The sequence below is a fragment of the Apodemus sylvaticus genome, chromosome 10 (assembly GCF_947179515.1).
Source record: "Apodemus sylvaticus chromosome 10, mApoSyl1.1, whole genome shotgun sequence".
NCBI lineage: Eukaryota > Metazoa > Chordata > Mammalia > Rodentia > Muridae > Apodemus > Apodemus sylvaticus.
In genome coordinates this window covers 54,909,511-54,926,550 of record NC_067481.1, presented here as the reverse complement: position 1 = coordinate 54,926,550, position 17,040 = coordinate 54,909,511, and the positions used below count along the sequence as shown (strand labels likewise).

The window sequence follows — 17,040 nt, the reverse complement described above, 5'->3', positions numbered from 1 at the left end:
GCCCTAGGCCTATTCCCAATATCTCATCACAGTGGATTCTATCTGAGGCTACAGCAGCTCCGTGGTAGAGCACTTGCCTGACAAGCATGGGGCCTTGGATTCAGCCCTCAGCACTGAAGGAAAAGAGAGGGTCTGGGCCTGGGTCAGCACATTCGGGTACTCAGCACCAAGCCTCACCACATGAGTGTGATCCCCAGAACCCAGGTGGTGAGAGGAAGGAACCAAGTTCCACAAGCTGCCCTCTGACCTCCACATGTGCACCGTGATATGAGTAGGCACACCCCTCCACGCACACACAAACACACTAAACATATATGTAAATAATGAATTAATTAGGGGTTGGAGAGATTACTCAGTGGTTACGAGCACTGGCATGTCTTCCAGAGGACTTCCGTTTGACCCCGGCAGCCACATGAGAGCTCACCATCTGTATTAGAGCTCTCGGAGATCTGATGCTCTGGCCTCCACCAGAGACATGCATATGGTGCTCAGACATTCAGGCAAGACAGCCATACATATAATAACATAGTAGTAGTAACAATAAGATACTAATCAAATAAAATTGTAAAAGTCAGCAGGAGAAGATTCTATTTCCCTTCGTCCTTGCCGGGCTCCAGCAATACCGACAAGCCCCGTCTTAAGGGTGAGGTCTACACCTGGCCCACAGTCTCAGGCCACTGGACTGGGTCTAAAGGGAAGGCACTGGCAGCACCCAAGCCCCCAAGCCCCTCCAACCCCTCCGGCTCCAGGATCAGCTCCACGAGACGCAGCTCTTTGTTCCCTCCATGTAGGCTTCTTTTCCTGTCACCATGGACCTGAACCTCCACCATCTACCAAGTCTCTGCCAAGACGAGGAAGAAAACACAGGAGCTTTCAACAGATGGCGGAAAGCATCAGCCGGGCTTAGGAATCAAAGGGTGGCGAAGCAGGCTGGGTCTCCATGGTGATGGGTTTAATGGAAGAAAAACACTATTTGTTTTGCCACCCAGGGTGAAAATAGGAAAAAGGAAGAGATCAAACCCTCTACGGTGGGGTGGGAACAACCAGGAACACTTGAAATAAGGAAGAAGCTGGAGAAAGAATTGGCTGGTGAATTCCTGGTTCGCTCATGGGAGATTTTTAAGACAGAATAAATAGCGGGCTGGCCAGGAAGGAGACACGTGCACATATAAAGAGAAAAGACAAGAGAAGGACAGAGGCTTCCACAGAGCTCTGTCACAGATACACTATCACACCTATCCTGCTTCTGCTTCGAGGCTCTGCTCCCTGGCCCCAAGGTACTCAAGAGTTGGGCTTGGTGGTGCCCACTTTGATCCCAGGGCTTGTGGGGCAAAGGGAGGCAGATCCCTGTTGAATTCCAGGCCTGCCTGGTGTACCTAGCCAGTTTGAGACCACCCAGGGCTACACAGAGAGACCCTGTCTCCAGGAAAAGAAAGAAAAATAAAAAGGTGCTCAAAGGCCTCTCTAATTCTCCCCTCCATCCATTTCTAAGTACTCTGTTCCCGCAAGTACTCACCAGACTCCTCCTTGATGGACTCCGGCTCCGGCTCCTGGACGATAGAGAACCGGGAAGCCTCGGTAGCTCCCGGGGCCGCAATGGACTGAGGAGCTCGGCCAGCTCGGCCTGCCCGGGCGCCTCCCCGGCCACCCACTTTTCGCTTCTTCTCAGCTTTGCTCGCCATCTTGAAGGCAAAACCTGCAGGTACACGGGTGCCGGAAGTCCACCTCCAGATCCCACCTCTAATCCAACCTCCCAAGACACACATTCCCTTCTAGATTCAGAAACTGAGTGGGACACCCAAGATGATCCTTTTTTCTGGGAGTACCCTGCTAGACACTCGGGGCACACCCAATAGAACCTTGGAGCTGGGGGGGGGGGGGGGCGGGTCACAGCTCAGTAGTAAAGTGCTTGCATAGAATGCGCGTACAAGGCCCTGGGTTAGACTCCAAACACCAAATTTAAAAAGGGAGGGGGACCATGGAGTCCTTCTCACTTCTTCCCTGGGATAACCCAAATTCTCCACAGAATCAGATTAAAAGCCAAAGCCCCGGGCAGGCTAGAGGGCTTAGAAAACGAAGACGCCTGCCAACAAGACTAAGGTCCTGAATTCCATCCCTGGGGTTCACGCGGTACAGAGAGCACACCCACACCCACAAGCTGTTCTCTGCCCTGCACTTACACACCACGGCACGCACACACACATAAACAGACAATAACTACAAGTGGGGGAAATCGAGGTCTCACAAGCCATTAAGAACAAACCAGTAGCAGTCACAGGAACTGAACAGATAGCTTCCTGCTCTTCAGGGCCACAAGAGCTTGGTTCCCAGCAACCTGGGGACTCACAACTGCCTGTAACTCCAGATCCTGGTGATCTGACTACCCTCTGGCCTCTTTGGGTACCTACACACGTTTTTTTATGTGTACATAAAAAATTAATTTTTTTATAACAGAAACCCCACTAAGGTATGGAAAATGCATGATATGTCCACCCAGACCTTCAGCCACACTGCCCTACAGTCTCCTGAATAAGAGGAGGCCCATGGAGAGGAGCCCAGTCCCCGAGATTATCACTTATCATCGCTGTCTCTGTGTCAAGTCACTGAGGCAAACCCAATTTCCACACTGAAATCTCAACAGCTTTAAACAAAGACCATGTACACAAGTCTCTTTAGTCTCTAATGGCTTAGAGGTGGGGAGCCTGTTTAGTGTGGATTGCGGTTTCTTAGGCCCTTAGGCCTGTTGGTCCAGTCTACCCTAAGTACACAATTTCAGGATCACCAGGTTCCAAATGTCCTTAAGAACAACCAGGAACCAAGAAGGACAAAAGCAATTCGGTAACGAATTTCATATTATGCGATGGTGAAAAAGAAACTGAGGGCCTGAGGAAGACCCAGCGGGCAGAAAAAGCAGCCCTGTCAGGAGCACAGAACCTCCAGGAACACACTGTAGAACGCTGGGCACTCCCTCTTCCTTCTCGGGAGTCTGGCAGCCACCTGTGGCTTCCTTTCCTCATCCCCACAGGCTGCCACAGGCATTGATCACGGGTTATGAATTTCAAACTTGAAGGATTTGTACTTTGCTCCAAGGAAAAACGTTCTGTTAGGCCAACAAATCAATAAAACCAACTACAAGAGCGCCGTTTCCTTCATCAGCCTCAGGGGAAGCACCTAGTTCCCCTGAGCCTCAAACTGGAGCCTCGGGAGAGACGTAAACCACACTGCAGACACCAGGAGACACTGTTCCAGCCCGGGGCTCACTGGGGTTACCGGAAATACCTCAGGGCCCGCCTGCTCCCCAATGGTCACCAGTATGCAGTCTCCTTCACAACTTCTTGCCCATACAACTGTCCCCTCTTCATTGCACCCTGAATTGCCCTTCTTCCTCTCAGTCACAAATGCTCCTTGCTCCCCTGGCCCCTCTAGCCACCGCCACTCCTCCAAGCTGCTGCTCCTCCCCGACAGCTGCCCCCTTTCCCCAGCATTCTTTCCTTCCCTCTGTCCCGACACACACCTCACAATGTCGACCCTCTCCTCCCTAGACCGACGGTTGGGTCACACCAACCAAGAAGCTGCCCCGCGTGGCCCTCCCAGGCTCGCGCCAGCATGCACGCGTCGCCATGGCAACTCGGGGCCGGGAGAGTAAGTGGCGGGTCTGCCAACACTGCGCAGGCGCACTGCTCCGCGGCCCCACCCCACGAGAGTCTTTCCCGCGTGGATCTGAGACTAAAGGGCAAGAGGGGGGGGGCGTGCTAGGGTTTCGAGATCTACTAAATCTGGGAGCCGAAGGTGCGGGGGACGGCTCCCGCCTGGATTTGAGGACTAAGCTGGAAGGACTGGGACTGAAAACAATGAGACACGGTCTCGCAGGATGTGGAAAAGACGTAGAGGACCCAAACGCCCGACCCGGTCCCCCAGGTGTGGGGGCTCCGGCCTGCACGGGTCCAGCAGGTGGCGCTCGGGGTCCCGCCTGCGAGATTCGTTCACCTTCTAGAAAACTCTCCAGGATTTCCAAACAGCCACGGCTGCAGCTGGGTCCAGGGGAAAAACCGGGGCTGGAGCACCCCTGCCCTCCTGCTGCTCCTGCTTCTTAGCCCGGATTGGGGTCTATGACTGCTGGGAGGCACAGGGTGGGGGGGAAACGGGTGAAGGCTGGAACTGGATTTTTTTTTTAATCTGAGGATTGGCTTTGAAAAGTGTTGCTGGTTTGGGGGGCGAACGAGAGGCGGGGACTCCCTCGGGGAAGGTGACCCGGCCTGGGAGGAGCTTTGCTCTCCTTGGAACAAAGGCTGCGTCCCAGAGCAGCTTGGAGAGCACTGGAGGGGCAGAACTGAGCGGGTGCTAGGGGGCGCTGCGCGTCCTGGTGGCTGGAAGGCGGAAAAGACAGCTGTACCCGGGGTCGTAAGACGCTTTGGGGAGACGTGGGAAATGTCGCGAGGAAGCAGAATCATGGGAATAGGGAGGCGCCCTCCCTGCTTCCATCAATAGTGCCTAATTAAGACAAAGCCAGCAGCGAGCCCACTGATTACATTTCCATGAGGAGCTAAAGTGATGGCATTTTCTTTGCTGGCTATGAAGAGACGCTGGCACCTCAGCTCCCCCATTTTCACACCTGACAGGTCTCATTTTGCCAGTCTGGTCCTGCCGGAAGTGGCAGTCCCTGGTACTCCTGGAAGCCAATGTATTTATCTACACCCTGACCCAAGCTACCACTTCCATAATCAACAATTCCTTTCTTACTTACACACACCGCTCACCACCACCACCACCACCACCTTCCCCGTTCGCCACGTAGCTCAAGTTGGCCTCAAACTCTCAAACTTTGAGTCCTGCCTCTGCCTTCTGAGTGCTGGAATTAACAGGGGTGTGCGCCACATCTGGCTACCGCCATTATCCTGAAGATGGGTCTCTGGGCTCTGATTTGTGTGGTCTCTGGCCCAGCACAGACTCCTGTTGCTGAGAGAGCAGGGACTGAAGGAAAGATGATGCGCGCCACACCCTGAAACCAGCAGCTGCACAGCACACGGGGCTGGGATGGAACATGTAGGTAATCTTCCAGCCAGATGGTAGAGAGGGGTGGTGTGGCTGGTCAGAATCCCAAAGGGAAAAATCCCAAAGGACCGAGAATTTGTGGGGAGGCTTGGGATGGGGATCCTCAAGGGCAGGTTCATAAATCCCTCAGGGAAAGGAACTTTGCACAGAGCCTTTTTCTCTTCTGACTTCCCCTCTCAACTGTGGCTGTGTCTAGGGATCCCAGCCCCCCACATTATGCTAAATAGGTAATCAAACATCTTGCTTTGCTAATTACTGCTCAATCCGATTAAACGCTGCCGCTCGAAGCTCATCAACAGAGGTGGAGGTAAAGGGAGAGGATGGGGAGGCAGCCACAGCTGTGATGGGGTGCTTGTCCCTAGGGACTATAGGGGACAGCTGAGAAACAGCCAGAGTAGCAAATCTAAGCACATCCCAAAGGAAAGGACTGACCAGTCACCCTGGAGTCAGTCCCTTAGCCTAGGCCATCCCAGCTATAGGCTCCCCCCGACCCCACCCCAACCCCATCCCCGCAAAGCCTTATCACCCTCAGAACCCAGGCATCCTGCCATTCCCACAGCCACCCACACACCCCTGTCCCAGATTTAATAAGGTCTGTCCTCCCACTGTCAATATTTGATTTCTCAGAGCCATCTCCACGGAGAAGAGGGGCCTCGGTCCTTCTCCCCTACCTTGGCCCTCTTTGGCCCACTCCTAGTCCCTTTGTGTTCCCAGCCTTCCCTGAACTTACGGACTTAATGAAATGATATTAAAGTCTTAAGCAACTCCAAGAAGAATGGTTGCTATGGGAAAGGGAGTGGGCAGGACGCCTGGGTCCCTGAGGGGAGTAAGGGCTGAGAGGGAGAGGAGCCAGAAGCTAAGACCTAGAAGTCACAGTCGTCCCCCCCACACCCACACCCACACCCACCCCTGTGGGTGATAGCAAACTTTGGGTGAGGTAGGTGTCATGCCTCTAGATCTTGGTGAGAACAGGGAATGAGGCTTGGGATGCTAGGAGAAGCTAGAAGGACAGATGTTCAAGGGTCAGGGTCTCTCCACTGGCTGACCAGAGCATCCATTAGGAGAGAAGGGCCAGTCCGGGAGGCAGGGCCTCTGTGCCAGCGACCTCCCTGCTGACCATGGCCTGGACCAGTCCCATGAGAACCAGAGTGGGTTCTTCCGCACCCTGACTCATCTCCCTGCCCCCTTTCTCGTCCAGCAAGGCCCCCCACAGGTGATTTGTAGCTGGTGCCCCCAGAGTGGCAGGAGCCAGGAAAGAGTCATTCCACCCACGTCACCAAGACTGAGGGCTTCCGAAGAGAAGAGAACACAGGCCAAGGGATGGAAACTGAAGCCCCACCCCAGCTCCCCACACCCATCCCCTTCTCACTCCCCTGGGGACCCTGGCCCAGCCCCAGTCCCCTTGGGGTGGTGGGAATGCAGGGACATTTGGCTGAGGCTGATTGATGGGGGGGGGGGGGAGGCCCATGCGCACGAAGGCTGCTGTTTGCTGAGCACACAGATTCCTCCCCACTCACCAGCTGCTGCCCCCTGAGGCTGCTCGTGGGCACCCCCACCCCACCAGTCAGTGCCATTGAGGGAGCTGACGCCTGAGTTCCTGAGAGAGAACCAGGAAATGGACTGCTTCGATTCCCGCATGAGGAATCATGGCTGCCTGGAAGCTGGTGGCTTTGAACTCCCTCCAGACACCTGCCCGGCCTTGCTACTCCATAGTGGCCGTTCTCGCGGTGTCTTTCTAGTCCCTGCCTACCGCCCCAAACCCAGGCAAGCCAGCAGGCTGCCTCAGAACCACCCCGCGGCTCCTTTCCCAGCCTGCCTGCAGACCTCGGACCTCTCCCTGGGAAGGTGGAGCCCCGTGTCTGTGGGTGCCCACTTTCCCCCTAGGGAGCCCCACATTTCATTCTAACTTAAATCTCAGTTTGTAGCATCGAACGTTATCCACCGGATATTTTGATTGCAGTCTGGTGAGTGGGCTCAGGGAGTGAAGGCACCTGCTGCAAAGCCTGCTAACCAGGGTTCCGTCCCGGGGGGCGGGGGGCCGCGGGAGAAGAACCGAGTCTGGCAACCCGGTGTCTGCCCTCCACACGCATGCCACGGCCTGCATGCATGCTCCCTACCACACGCGCATTAGACGTCAGGACGGCACTCCGAACAGGTGATAGTTGTAACCTTTGAGCTGCACAGCCTCCCTCCCACTGTCGGGAAGGGCAGCTTGGGCATCTCGGTCCCTTGCCTACTTGTTTCTGTTAGTTCTGCTCTGCTCGCCCGCTCCGGCTCTGGACTGGGGGCTCTTTTCATTGTGTTGTTTGAGATAGGGTTTCGCTTTACAGGTTACACTGGTCTCAAACCCATAAGCCTCCTTCCTCCACACCTCTCAAGCGCTGGGGTTACAAGTTCTTGCCACCCCACACTCAGCTTCCTGCTCTGGATTTTACTGTCTTGGGTGTCCAAAAGCTCGAGCCATCATCTTTGCCCTCCTCGGGCTTAAAAAGTCCTTGAGAAAGAACAACTACTCTATACACACAAGAACCCAGGGGGAGGGGAGGGGAGAAGACCAAGTCTTCTTTCTCTTTTCTTTCCCTGTCTCTCTCTGTCTGACTCTGTCTGTCCCTCTTGCTCTCTCTCCCCTCCTCTCCCTCCCCCCCCCTCTTCTCATCCCCTCACTGTTTGAAATAGGGTTTCTCCGTGTAGCCCAGGCTGGTCTGGAATTCTCTCCGTAGACCAGGCTGACCTCAAACGGAGAGATCCACCTGCCTCTGCCTCCGGAGTGCTGAGATTAAGTATGTGCACCACACCTGACTTGACTAGCTTCTTAGAGTGACTTTCTGCCCCCTGGGCTGTGGCTAGGGACAGACAGGGAACAAAAATAAGGAGAATGCCCTTGTTATTACCAAACACATCAAAATCTCTCCCTTTCTATCGCTGCTTCTGCCTTCTCACTGCAGTTCCTGGCTGCCCCACCAGTACTCTCTGACCTCTGAACCGGAAAGAGTTACCCTGTTCCCCTGAGTTTCCTTTCTTTGTTTGGTCTTGTTCCGTTCTCCACAGGGTCTCTCACCCACCCAGGTTGGCTTCAAACTCCTCTCACCTCAGCCTCAATATTGTTTTCATGAACTGAGATTGTAAATGCTGTTCCCCATCAAAATGTGGACTTCAGGTGGGGTGGGGTGGTGCATGCCTTTCATCAGAGCTCTTGGGAGGCAGAGGCAGGTGGATCTCTATGAGTTCGAGGCCAGTCAGGTCTACAGAGTGAGTTCCAGGATAGGCGGGGTCCTGTTACACAGAGAAACTCTGTCTTGAAAAACCAAATCAAACCAATAAATAAATAAATAAATAAATAAATATTTTTTTAAATTGTGGATCTCAGAAGCTAAACACTGGGCAGAAATGGAGTTGCACACAGTCAGGAAGCGAAGGCAGACAGGCAGGTCTCTTAAATCCAAGGCCATCTTGGTCTATATGTCAAAACCCTACCTTCTTTGTTTCAGGGGTTAGTTGGTTGGTTGGTTGGTTTTGATTTGTTTTCCAGACCCCTGGCTGTCCTGGAACTCTCCCTATAGACCAGACTGTCCTTGAAATCACAGTGGTCTGCCTGCCTCTGCCTCCTGAGTGCTGAAATCAAAGGTGTGTGCCACCACTGGCCATCAAGACCCTGTCTTAAAAATCAGTCAGTCAGTCAATCACACAACCAAAGAGCCTGGGCTAGACTGAGACCCTGTCTCAAATGCAGGCAAGAGGGAGGCCAGAGGATCAGAGACTAAGAGCTGCTCTTACAAAGGACCCAGGTTTGGTTCCACAAGGCCCAAGGGCTCTGTAACTCTGCTCAGAGGATCTGATGCCCTCGTGACTTCTGTGGACATGAGACACAGACAAGGTGCACATGCACACACGCAGGCAAAAATATTCAAATTAAATTCATCTTTTAAAAAAGTGGACCTGGGGCTGGAGGTGTGGCTTAATGTTTTCTCAAACATGTTCAAAGCTCTAGGTTTGACACTAGCACCATGGGGGGGGGAGTATAAAAACAGTCAATAGACAAAAATGTGATTTTATGAAGCAGGGGATTTTCGCCTTAGTGCGCAGGGCTGAAGTGGCACCTGGAACACAGTAGACATGTTGGAGCGGCTGAATGAACGAATGGAGGAAGGAGTAGCTCCCCTCCCTTCTATTCTTGTCATAGTTGTCACCCTGGGAGTGTGTGTGTACTTGTCTCCAGAAAGCCAACAGATGGCATGTGTGGTTCTAAGTGGAAGTCACCAGCATTTTCAAATAGCTTAAAAGACAGGCAAGTCAGTGCGCATGTGAAAGGCTGTAGGTGTCGTGAATGTCAGGTGGTTGGCAGGGGGTCTGTGGATGCCAGTGCTCGGAGGGGGTGTGTCCCAGGGGCTGAGCAGTCTGTGCTGTTTCTCTTCCCAGCTGTGCATCGGTCCCCAGGTGTCTTCCTGTCTCTCAGCATGTTGTGATGTCCTGGCTGCTTCGGTGATGTGTTTGTCACAGAGACTTTATCTCTACTTCTCTCCCCTCTTGTATCCACCTGTACCTCAGGATGTTTGTGTCAAGGGGACTCTCAGAGCCCTTGTCCCCTCATACTCACAGCCCTTCCCCAGTCTTGGACCCCTCCCTTTCTCAGTGGGCCCTGTTGCTGGGCTCTGTGTTGCCATAGTTACGGTTGCCAAGTCCCTGAGGCTGATAGCCAGCGATGGGGCTGTCGGCTCCATCCACGCGGGAGGCTGAGGGGGGCTTCCCATTGTGTAGAGAAGGGGATGTTTCCAAGACGACCAACCCCCACTAAGGGCCAGGGACCAGCCCTTCCAACCCCCTCAAGCCTCCCCACTTTGGGTAGCTCCAGTGTGGGCTCGGAAGGCAGGAGGAAATTCCACACAGCCCAGTACCTGCTCTCTCAGTTTTCAACTCCCCTTGTCCAGTACCTATACCTCAGAGGACCCAGGCATCTTGCTGATGGGTAGGGGGCCTCTATGAACAGAGTGGAAGGAGGACCCCTTGACCTCCAGGCAGATGGGAGACAGTGGGAGGGAACCTTAAGTCAGTGGAGGGCAGCCGGGGCAGAGGTTGTGACCCTGTGGACTCGCTCCAGCGATGTTCCTGATGGCAGCTTTTGTGGCTAGAGAATGGGGCAGAGTCTAGGGGGATGGGCACCTGGGCTTTTGGGGGAGAAGAGCCGGGCATATAAGCAGACACACTCGATGCCTGCACCCCTGGGGGTCTCCTACAGTTTTTTTTTTTTTTCATCAGCTCTATCCCCAACAGCAAACCTCAAGCATATTGGCAAGGGATTGTAGGGAACAGACCGTCACGGAAGTGCACATTAGTGCCACAGTGCTTCTAACGGTGACTCTTCTCTCCCACATGCTTTGGCTTAGCATGAAACTCCCCCACGCGTGACCAGCATTGGCACATATCACTACTGGAGTGTCCCAGCAGCTCCTTTCTACAGGTGGTTTCCTCCCTCAACCTTCTGAGCCCAAGATTCCCTCTCCAGAAACTGCTTACCTCACCACCCAACCAGTGTCCTTTCCCCAGGCCCCCAGGGGGTTTGCAGTGACCCACCCTCAGCCTGAAAGCCATTCTGACCCCCACATTCACTCTGAACCCCCAGATTCATGTCCAGTCATTTTCCAGCCTTCTGGTCAACTTTTAAAGTTTTTTTTATTTTTTTTCTTTTTCTTTTTTTGTTGTTCAAATTTCCCTTTTACAGTAAAACTATCGAGGTGACGGCCATACCCCGCCACCTCCCCAATGGCAATATCAACTTCCTGTTCCCTAGAAGGACCTGGGAACTACAGCGCCAGAGAGATGACTTGACCTCTGGTGGACAAAGCAACCATTTTGGCTGGTGACTGAGGTGGCCAACGCGGTGCCCAAGGGCAGCTCTGATCTAATAAAACTGAGCCGGGAGGACACTGAGGCAGCAGCCCACTGTGCACTAAAGAGCAGGGAAGAGGTATAGGCTTGTCACTATGGAAACAGCAACCAGTGCTAATAACTGCCATCAGCTAGACCAGCCCATGGGCCACCTCTTCACTAACGAGGGCGCTGTGTTGGGTTTGAAGGGAGGAAGGCAAGAACCAGATAGCCGTCTGGTTACTGGGGGGAGAACATGTGGGTTCTTGGGGTAGTTCTGTTGATCAACAGAGATTATACTGGGGGAGAACAAGACAAATTGGGCCTGCCACAGCACGTGGCAGTCATCTTAGCTGTCCTAAAAACCGCACAGAATACAAGGGAAGGGGGATCCTTGGGAAGTGCCACTGAACACTAAAAAAATTCCCAGTCCACATCTGTCCTCTCACAGTGGTAAGTTCCAGCTTCTTCCTAAAGCAAGAAGTTCCTCCTGCCCCTTTCTCCACAGGGTAAGAACCATCCACTTCCCATGCCCCCACCCCCACCCCACCACCTCCCCAGACTAAGAGCCACTTGGGATTCCAGCCAGACCACTTCCTATTTCAGAAGTGCGACTTCCTGTTCTGGATGAAGGCACTTCCAGTTCCTGCTGCTGCCACTTCCCAGGCCTTTTCTGTCCAGGCCTGGTCACTTCTTGTCTGGAACGCGTCACTTCCTATCTGATGCCCATTTGGCATCAGACCCAGTCCGTCATGTCCACACTGCTTCGTGTCTTCCTATCAGCCACTGGCCACAACAGGACACTTCTTCTCATGGGAGTAGCTGTGGCCCAGTAACCACCCCAAATGGCTGGAGTAAGTACACAGAAAGGCAGGGAAAGCGGCCCTGTACCCCATGCCTGGAGCTGAGGGGTAGAGTGCCAGAATCCGCCCCCCACCCGGACCCCCTGTTTTTGGTGGGGGAGGGGAGTGGTTGGTATGAAAAGTTGGAAAGGGCCAAGAACAAGGGGAGAGATACTTTGATGCCCCAACCCAGGAGACACATGAGAGGCACAGGAAGGACAAGAAGCCAAGAGGGTAAAAGGAGATGTAAGGAGGAGGAGGCTAGGGAGGAGGGAGAGAACAGACCTAGACACAGGAGAGAGAGAGAGAATAAGAAATAGAGAGAAGAGAAAAATGGTGAGAGGCAGAAAGAGGTGCCAACCAAAAGACAGACCATCCCCACCCCAACTCTGGGTGGGTGACGGAGAAAGGACACCTGTGTAGTGATTAAGGGAGGCTGAGCCTGTGCCCCCTCCCCTAAGAGGCAGAGACAGAGGAGTGCCCACAGCCAAATGAGGGTCGGGGAGGGCAGGAAGAGGTGTAGTCAAGTCTTAAGGGATCCTAACATTGGAGATGAGGGCTATGGCCAGGAGGGCAAAGGGGGCCAAAGTCACGGTGCAGGTGTCCCTCATACCATGAACTACCCTGGAGGAGCACCCCATGGATGGCTGGATTGAGGAGAGCCAGGTAGGAGGAGCCCTCAAACCTTGTAGTAGATGTTCGGAGGGCTCTGGGGGGGCCCATCCTGCACGATGTACACAGGGTGTCCATAGTCGCCGCTCACCTTCTCGTAGTGAGGGCAGAAGGGGGGATCCGCAGCCCCACCACCCCGCAGGGCTATTCCTAGCTCTCCAGGCTCAGCCTCCCGAGGCCCCATCCCCCCTCCACCACCCAGGCCCAGAGACCCTCCCCTCCCAAAGGAGCCAGGACCAGGGTGGCGACTCTCCGAAGGCTTGGCCCGCCGTCTCCGCCAACACATGGCACCCCCAGCCCCTGCCACGCCCAGCAAGAGCAGCGCCAGCCCCCCTGCTGCCCCAGCCACTGCGGGCATGCTGGGAGGGGGCAGGGGGCCTTCAGCACCCCGGGAGGTTGCATTGCTGTTGGGGTCACCTGGCAGGGAAGGGGTGAAGGAGGAAAGAGGGGGAGGGGCTGAAGGAACCATCTGGATATTGGATACACCCAGCCCTGGGGGTCCCCATGGGCTTCCCCAGCAGTACCCAGGCCCCTTAGGTACCCCATATTCCCTCCCCCAAACGGGGATCGAAATCCAGGTGTCCGGCCTCCAGCTCCCTGCCATGTAGTCCCCCCACCCCCCACTTCTCTGACAGCACTGATTGAAGCAGTGACTTGGCTAATTAGTTCTAATTGAGTCTTTTCCTCATTTGGCTTCCACTTCCCTCCCACCCTCCCATCCTCTCTTCTCCTCTTTCCTGTATCGCCGCCCCCAAAACGGGAGAGGGAGGGCGGGAGAGGGTGAAGGCAGGGCAGCTGGGGTCTGGGAGCAGAGGAGGCAGTGCCTGGTTCCTACCTGGTCCACTGTCCTTCCCAGGATCCAGGCTGTGAGCTGCCCCTCGCTCCCTCTCCAGGGGCATCTCAGACACAGGTTTTCGGGGTATAGCTCCTCCTCGGGGACCTGAAGTTGGGAAAGACACAAGGCTGAGGGGCTGAGAGGACTGCCCCTGATTTGCATGCACCACCTAAATGTCCCTCAGCTCCCAGCAGATGTCCCCTGGCCCCACGCACTTTGTCCCACTCGCAGGAGCACCTTCATGCCTCTTGTGAGGCACACACCTCCCTGCAAGCTCTCCAGGCCTTCCCGGGTCCCATCTGATGTGGCTGAAAATAAGAAGAGGACAAGAGGTCAGCACTCCTGGGTCCAGCCCTCCCCTGTTCCCTGTGGGGGGAGCACTACTGAATGCCAAGGGAGCACTGATGAGCACATAGAGGTGGATTCCAATGGCCCTAACCTTCCTCCCCTCCATCCCAGGGACACTCTATTTGCCCCTGCCCGATGTCTGGCAGTACCAATTATGTAGTAATCGTGGTGGGATCGGAACTCGTGGCCCCAGAGGTTAGGGCTGTATTCCTGGAACTTGATGGTGAAGCGGAGGTCCAGGTCTGGCCGATCACATGTGAGAAGAAGGTTTGGGGCGGGGGGTGCCTCACAACGCCGACCCTGGGCACCCCCTACCAGGTACAGTTTGTAGAACTCATAACTAGGAGAGGAGTGGGGGCCAGGAGGCCGGGCCCGGGGACAAAGTAGATCTAGCCGGTCCCCGATCTGCGGGTAAAGCACGTAACCTCCCTCTGCCTGGAACCTACAGGGAAGATAAGGTAGGCAGGGAAGAGGTGTCAGGGGTGTGGCGCCCAAAGCTTTCCCTCTCTCACTCCCAACCATCCAGGACAGCAATTCTTAGCTCCCACCCACTGCCTTTGTTTGAGTCCTGTGTTCAGTAAGCCCAGGCACTAAGGGCTCTGTAAGCTCGCATCAGAAGCAGCAGGAAGCCAGGCTCAGAGGTCTCCTGCCCCTTGGTGTGCCCAAATGCACTCTTCAGCCCGCCCTCACCACATGCACACTGCCATCTCCCGCTCCATCACCGGTGCCGTTGCCATGGCAACAGGATGCCAGTTACCAAGGAGCTGGCCTCTCTGGAACCACACAGCCTACCCCTCCCAGGTGATTTCACTATTCCATGGCAGTCAACCATGGGGACGGAACCTCCCCCTTCTCCAGGACACCACCGAATTCCAGGGCAAGGGGGGCAAGGAAAAGGTTGGCTGGGGGGTGGTATGATCAGGGATCTGGACCAATCCCCCAAGTTAGTTAATGGGACATGAGGCAAATGCCAGTTTGGCAATGACCAAAATGGGGCCGATGAGAATGGAAGTAGAGATGCCAACCACTCAGATCAGTCTTCCTGCATTCTACCTTGGGGCCTTAAACTTCCTGAGGAAAGTGCTCTCCTGCTGTGGAGTTGAAGTAGTTGGTTTCTGTCACTACAGCTGACACAAACCCTAACCCTAACATCTCCTTGGCCAGTTAGCCAGGGAGCGGATGGGCCCAGCACAGCCACAACCTGCCTACCATAGCAAGCCCCACCTGTGCATCCGCAGTTGAACCTGGGTCCCACACAACTGTTGCCCAGCGTCTTTCCAAACTCCTAAAGATCAGCTCCCCCCCATCCGACATCCGAAAGAACCTCAGATGTCCCAACGCCTTGCCTCAACCCTATCTATTGGGATAGACCAATTTACATCCTCAAGGTAAACCTCATACTCAAAGCTGCAGCCAGGAGTTGTTAGCAGGTGGGAGGGCTTGAGATTGACTATTCCCACTGAGATATGGGAGGGAGGGGGGGGTACCAAGATTGGAACCGGGCAGGGAGGCCAAGAAGCAAAAAAACAGAACCAAACAAACAAAAAAGAAAAGAAAACAATCCTACCTCTCCTTTCATGAGTATATAATATGTCCAAATACCTTGTCTCCAATCCTCATAACAGCTGTAAGGACTGAAGATACAAACTCAGAGAGGTTAAGCGACAAGAACACAGCTGCAAAGAGCAGGGCTAGTGTTAAGACCAAGAACCTGATGAACTCTCAGGTCCTCTCCCCTCTCCCATGCTGGCTCACAACCGCCCCAGCCAAGGAGGAAGTTTCTGAAACCCAGAACTCTTGGGCTGGTGGAGATAGGAAATGTCATGGAAGCAAATCACTCAGATGACCTCCCAAAGGTTCTGTCTGCTCTGTGTGACTGACCCTTGGCCTTTTTCCAAGCAGAGCAAGCATGTCAGGGAATGGTGTCAGGGAGAGTTTGCGGCCAAGATGACTGGAGAGAGCAGTGGCACCCTCAGGACTCCAGTGGCAAGAGGGAAGGAGGGGGCCATGAGAGGCTCCAGAAAGAATCCGCCAAACCAGGAAGACAGGAATGAGTTCTAGCTGACACTGTTCAGCCAAAGGTTCACTCGTCCTCTGGCTGTGAACACGAGTCGGAACACAGACTGAGAGTCAAGGAACCTTGGGTGGGCTGTTCTAGAGCCCCAAACTGAACCCCTTTCCCCCTCATCTGCAATGCCGAGTGCCTCCTGGGAGCTAGGCGTCCCTGCCCTTCCCCTCAGTGCCTCAGCAGCACCCATTCAGCACCTCTCTCCCGAGAGCTGACATTAACCAGGCTCCCTTCAACGCAGATGACACAGGTCTCCTCCAGATCCACAGAGCCACTCTATTGCCCCTCCTGCTGCCCGTGAACTTTATCTTTGCCCCTGTAAGGTCTCCCAACTCCCGACACATGGTATCACCACCCACAAACAGCTCTGTGAGACTAGGAGTCTGGCTCCCGAGATCATTGCTGTCTTGTAACCTGTCACCTCACCTCAGTGCTATAGCAAGCACCCTTCTGCCAGCCTCCTCTCAGCTCAGAATCCTAGCTGTTAGTCTCCAAGCTTCCATATCCCTTATCCATGGGACTGGAAATCTCCTGGTCCCAGGCCACTCACCTCTTATTCGCCGAGTTCCAGTAGACAGGCTCCAGGCTGAGTCCAGACACCAGCCCCGCAAAACCTAACAGCAGCAGGGCCCCGACTTGCACACCCCCTGGTCCAAAATGGGGGGCCCCCATGACCCTACCAAGGCCTGGGGGCGGGGCACCAACTCCCCCAAAGTCTCTCACCCCCAGGGGTGGCTACCACGCTGTGGAGCCCCAGTCACCCTGGTGGGTGGCTAGTCACCCCCAGCTCCCACAAGGACCCCCTTTTCTGCGATGCTTGCGCCCCGGCTCCAGAGCGCTGAGCCCCACAAGAACCCTTGCAGGGGCCGTCTGCAGGCGCCCTACGCGCCCCCGGCCCACGCGCCGCACCTCGGGATTTGTGCGCCTGGCTACGTGGGGGACATGGGGAGCCGAGGGCCGGGCGGAGGCGACATGGGGCGCCGGGCAAGGCAGCGAAGAAGGAGACACCGAGCTGGAGCCCCAGCCTCGCCGGGATTGAGGGCAGCGGGCTAAGGGAGGAAACCAGTCCCGAGCCCAGGAGGGGGGAGTTAAAGGAGAGGCGGGGAGGGGGAGAGCATGGTGGAGGGAAAAACCGGAGCTGGAGCTCAGTCGGAGCGGGCGTCGCATCCCGCGGCCCACGCCCCCCACACCTCCCTCACCTCGCGCACCTCCCGTCCGCCACCCCGCCTCGCTGCCCCGCGCGGTCTCTCACGCCCCCTTTGTCTCTGGCAGTGTCCGTCTCTGGCTGAGTTTCTACTTGCTTTCCTTCCTGCCCTCCGATTGCCCGAGCGTTTGGAATCTTCCTCGCTAGCATCCAGAAA

The 17,040-nt window shown here is 55.1% G+C and overlaps 2 protein-coding genes across 2 annotated transcripts in view; both read right to left on the bottom strand.

Annotated features, from left to right (window-relative positions):
• Dnah2 (dynein axonemal heavy chain 2) overlaps positions 1–3,590 on the bottom strand; it is a 119,487-nt gene extending 115,897 nt beyond the window's left edge. The window contains 2 exon segments of the mRNA XM_052197141.1: positions 1,517–1,696; positions 3,515–3,590. Of these exon segments, the coding sequence (XP_052053101.1) occupies positions 1,517–1,682 (166 nt within the window). The 5' untranslated portion in view covers positions 1,683–1,696; positions 3,515–3,590.
• A 7,890-nt stretch (positions 3,591–11,480) lies between these two features.
• Positions 11,481–16,709, bottom strand: Efnb3 (ephrin B3). The gene is made up of 5 exons (XM_052195374.1): positions 16,230–16,709; positions 13,761–14,053; positions 13,479–13,571; positions 13,264–13,368; positions 11,481–12,845 (listed from the first exon to the last, which is right to left on the bottom strand). The coding sequence occupies exons 1-5, from the start codon at positions 16,349–16,351 to the stop codon at positions 12,436–12,438; spliced, it is 1,023 nt and encodes a 340-aa protein (XP_052051334.1). The 5' UTR covers positions 16,352–16,709; the 3' UTR covers positions 11,481–12,435.
• Between the last annotated feature and the right edge of the window lie 331 nt (positions 16,710–17,040).

Coding starts and splice junctions, on each gene's coding strand:
- Efnb3 (XM_052195374.1), bottom strand. CDS start 16,351: ATGGGGGCCCCCCATTTTGGACCAGGGGGTGTGCAAGTCGGGGCCCTG. Junction 13,572..13,760: donor CCACGATTACTACATAATTG/GTACTGCCAGAC, acceptor TCTTATTTTCAG/CCACATCAGATGGGACCCGG. Junction 13,369..13,478: donor GCTCCTGCGAGTGGGACAAA/GTGCGTGGGGCC, acceptor TCCCAACTTCAG/GTCCCCGAGGAGGAGCTATA.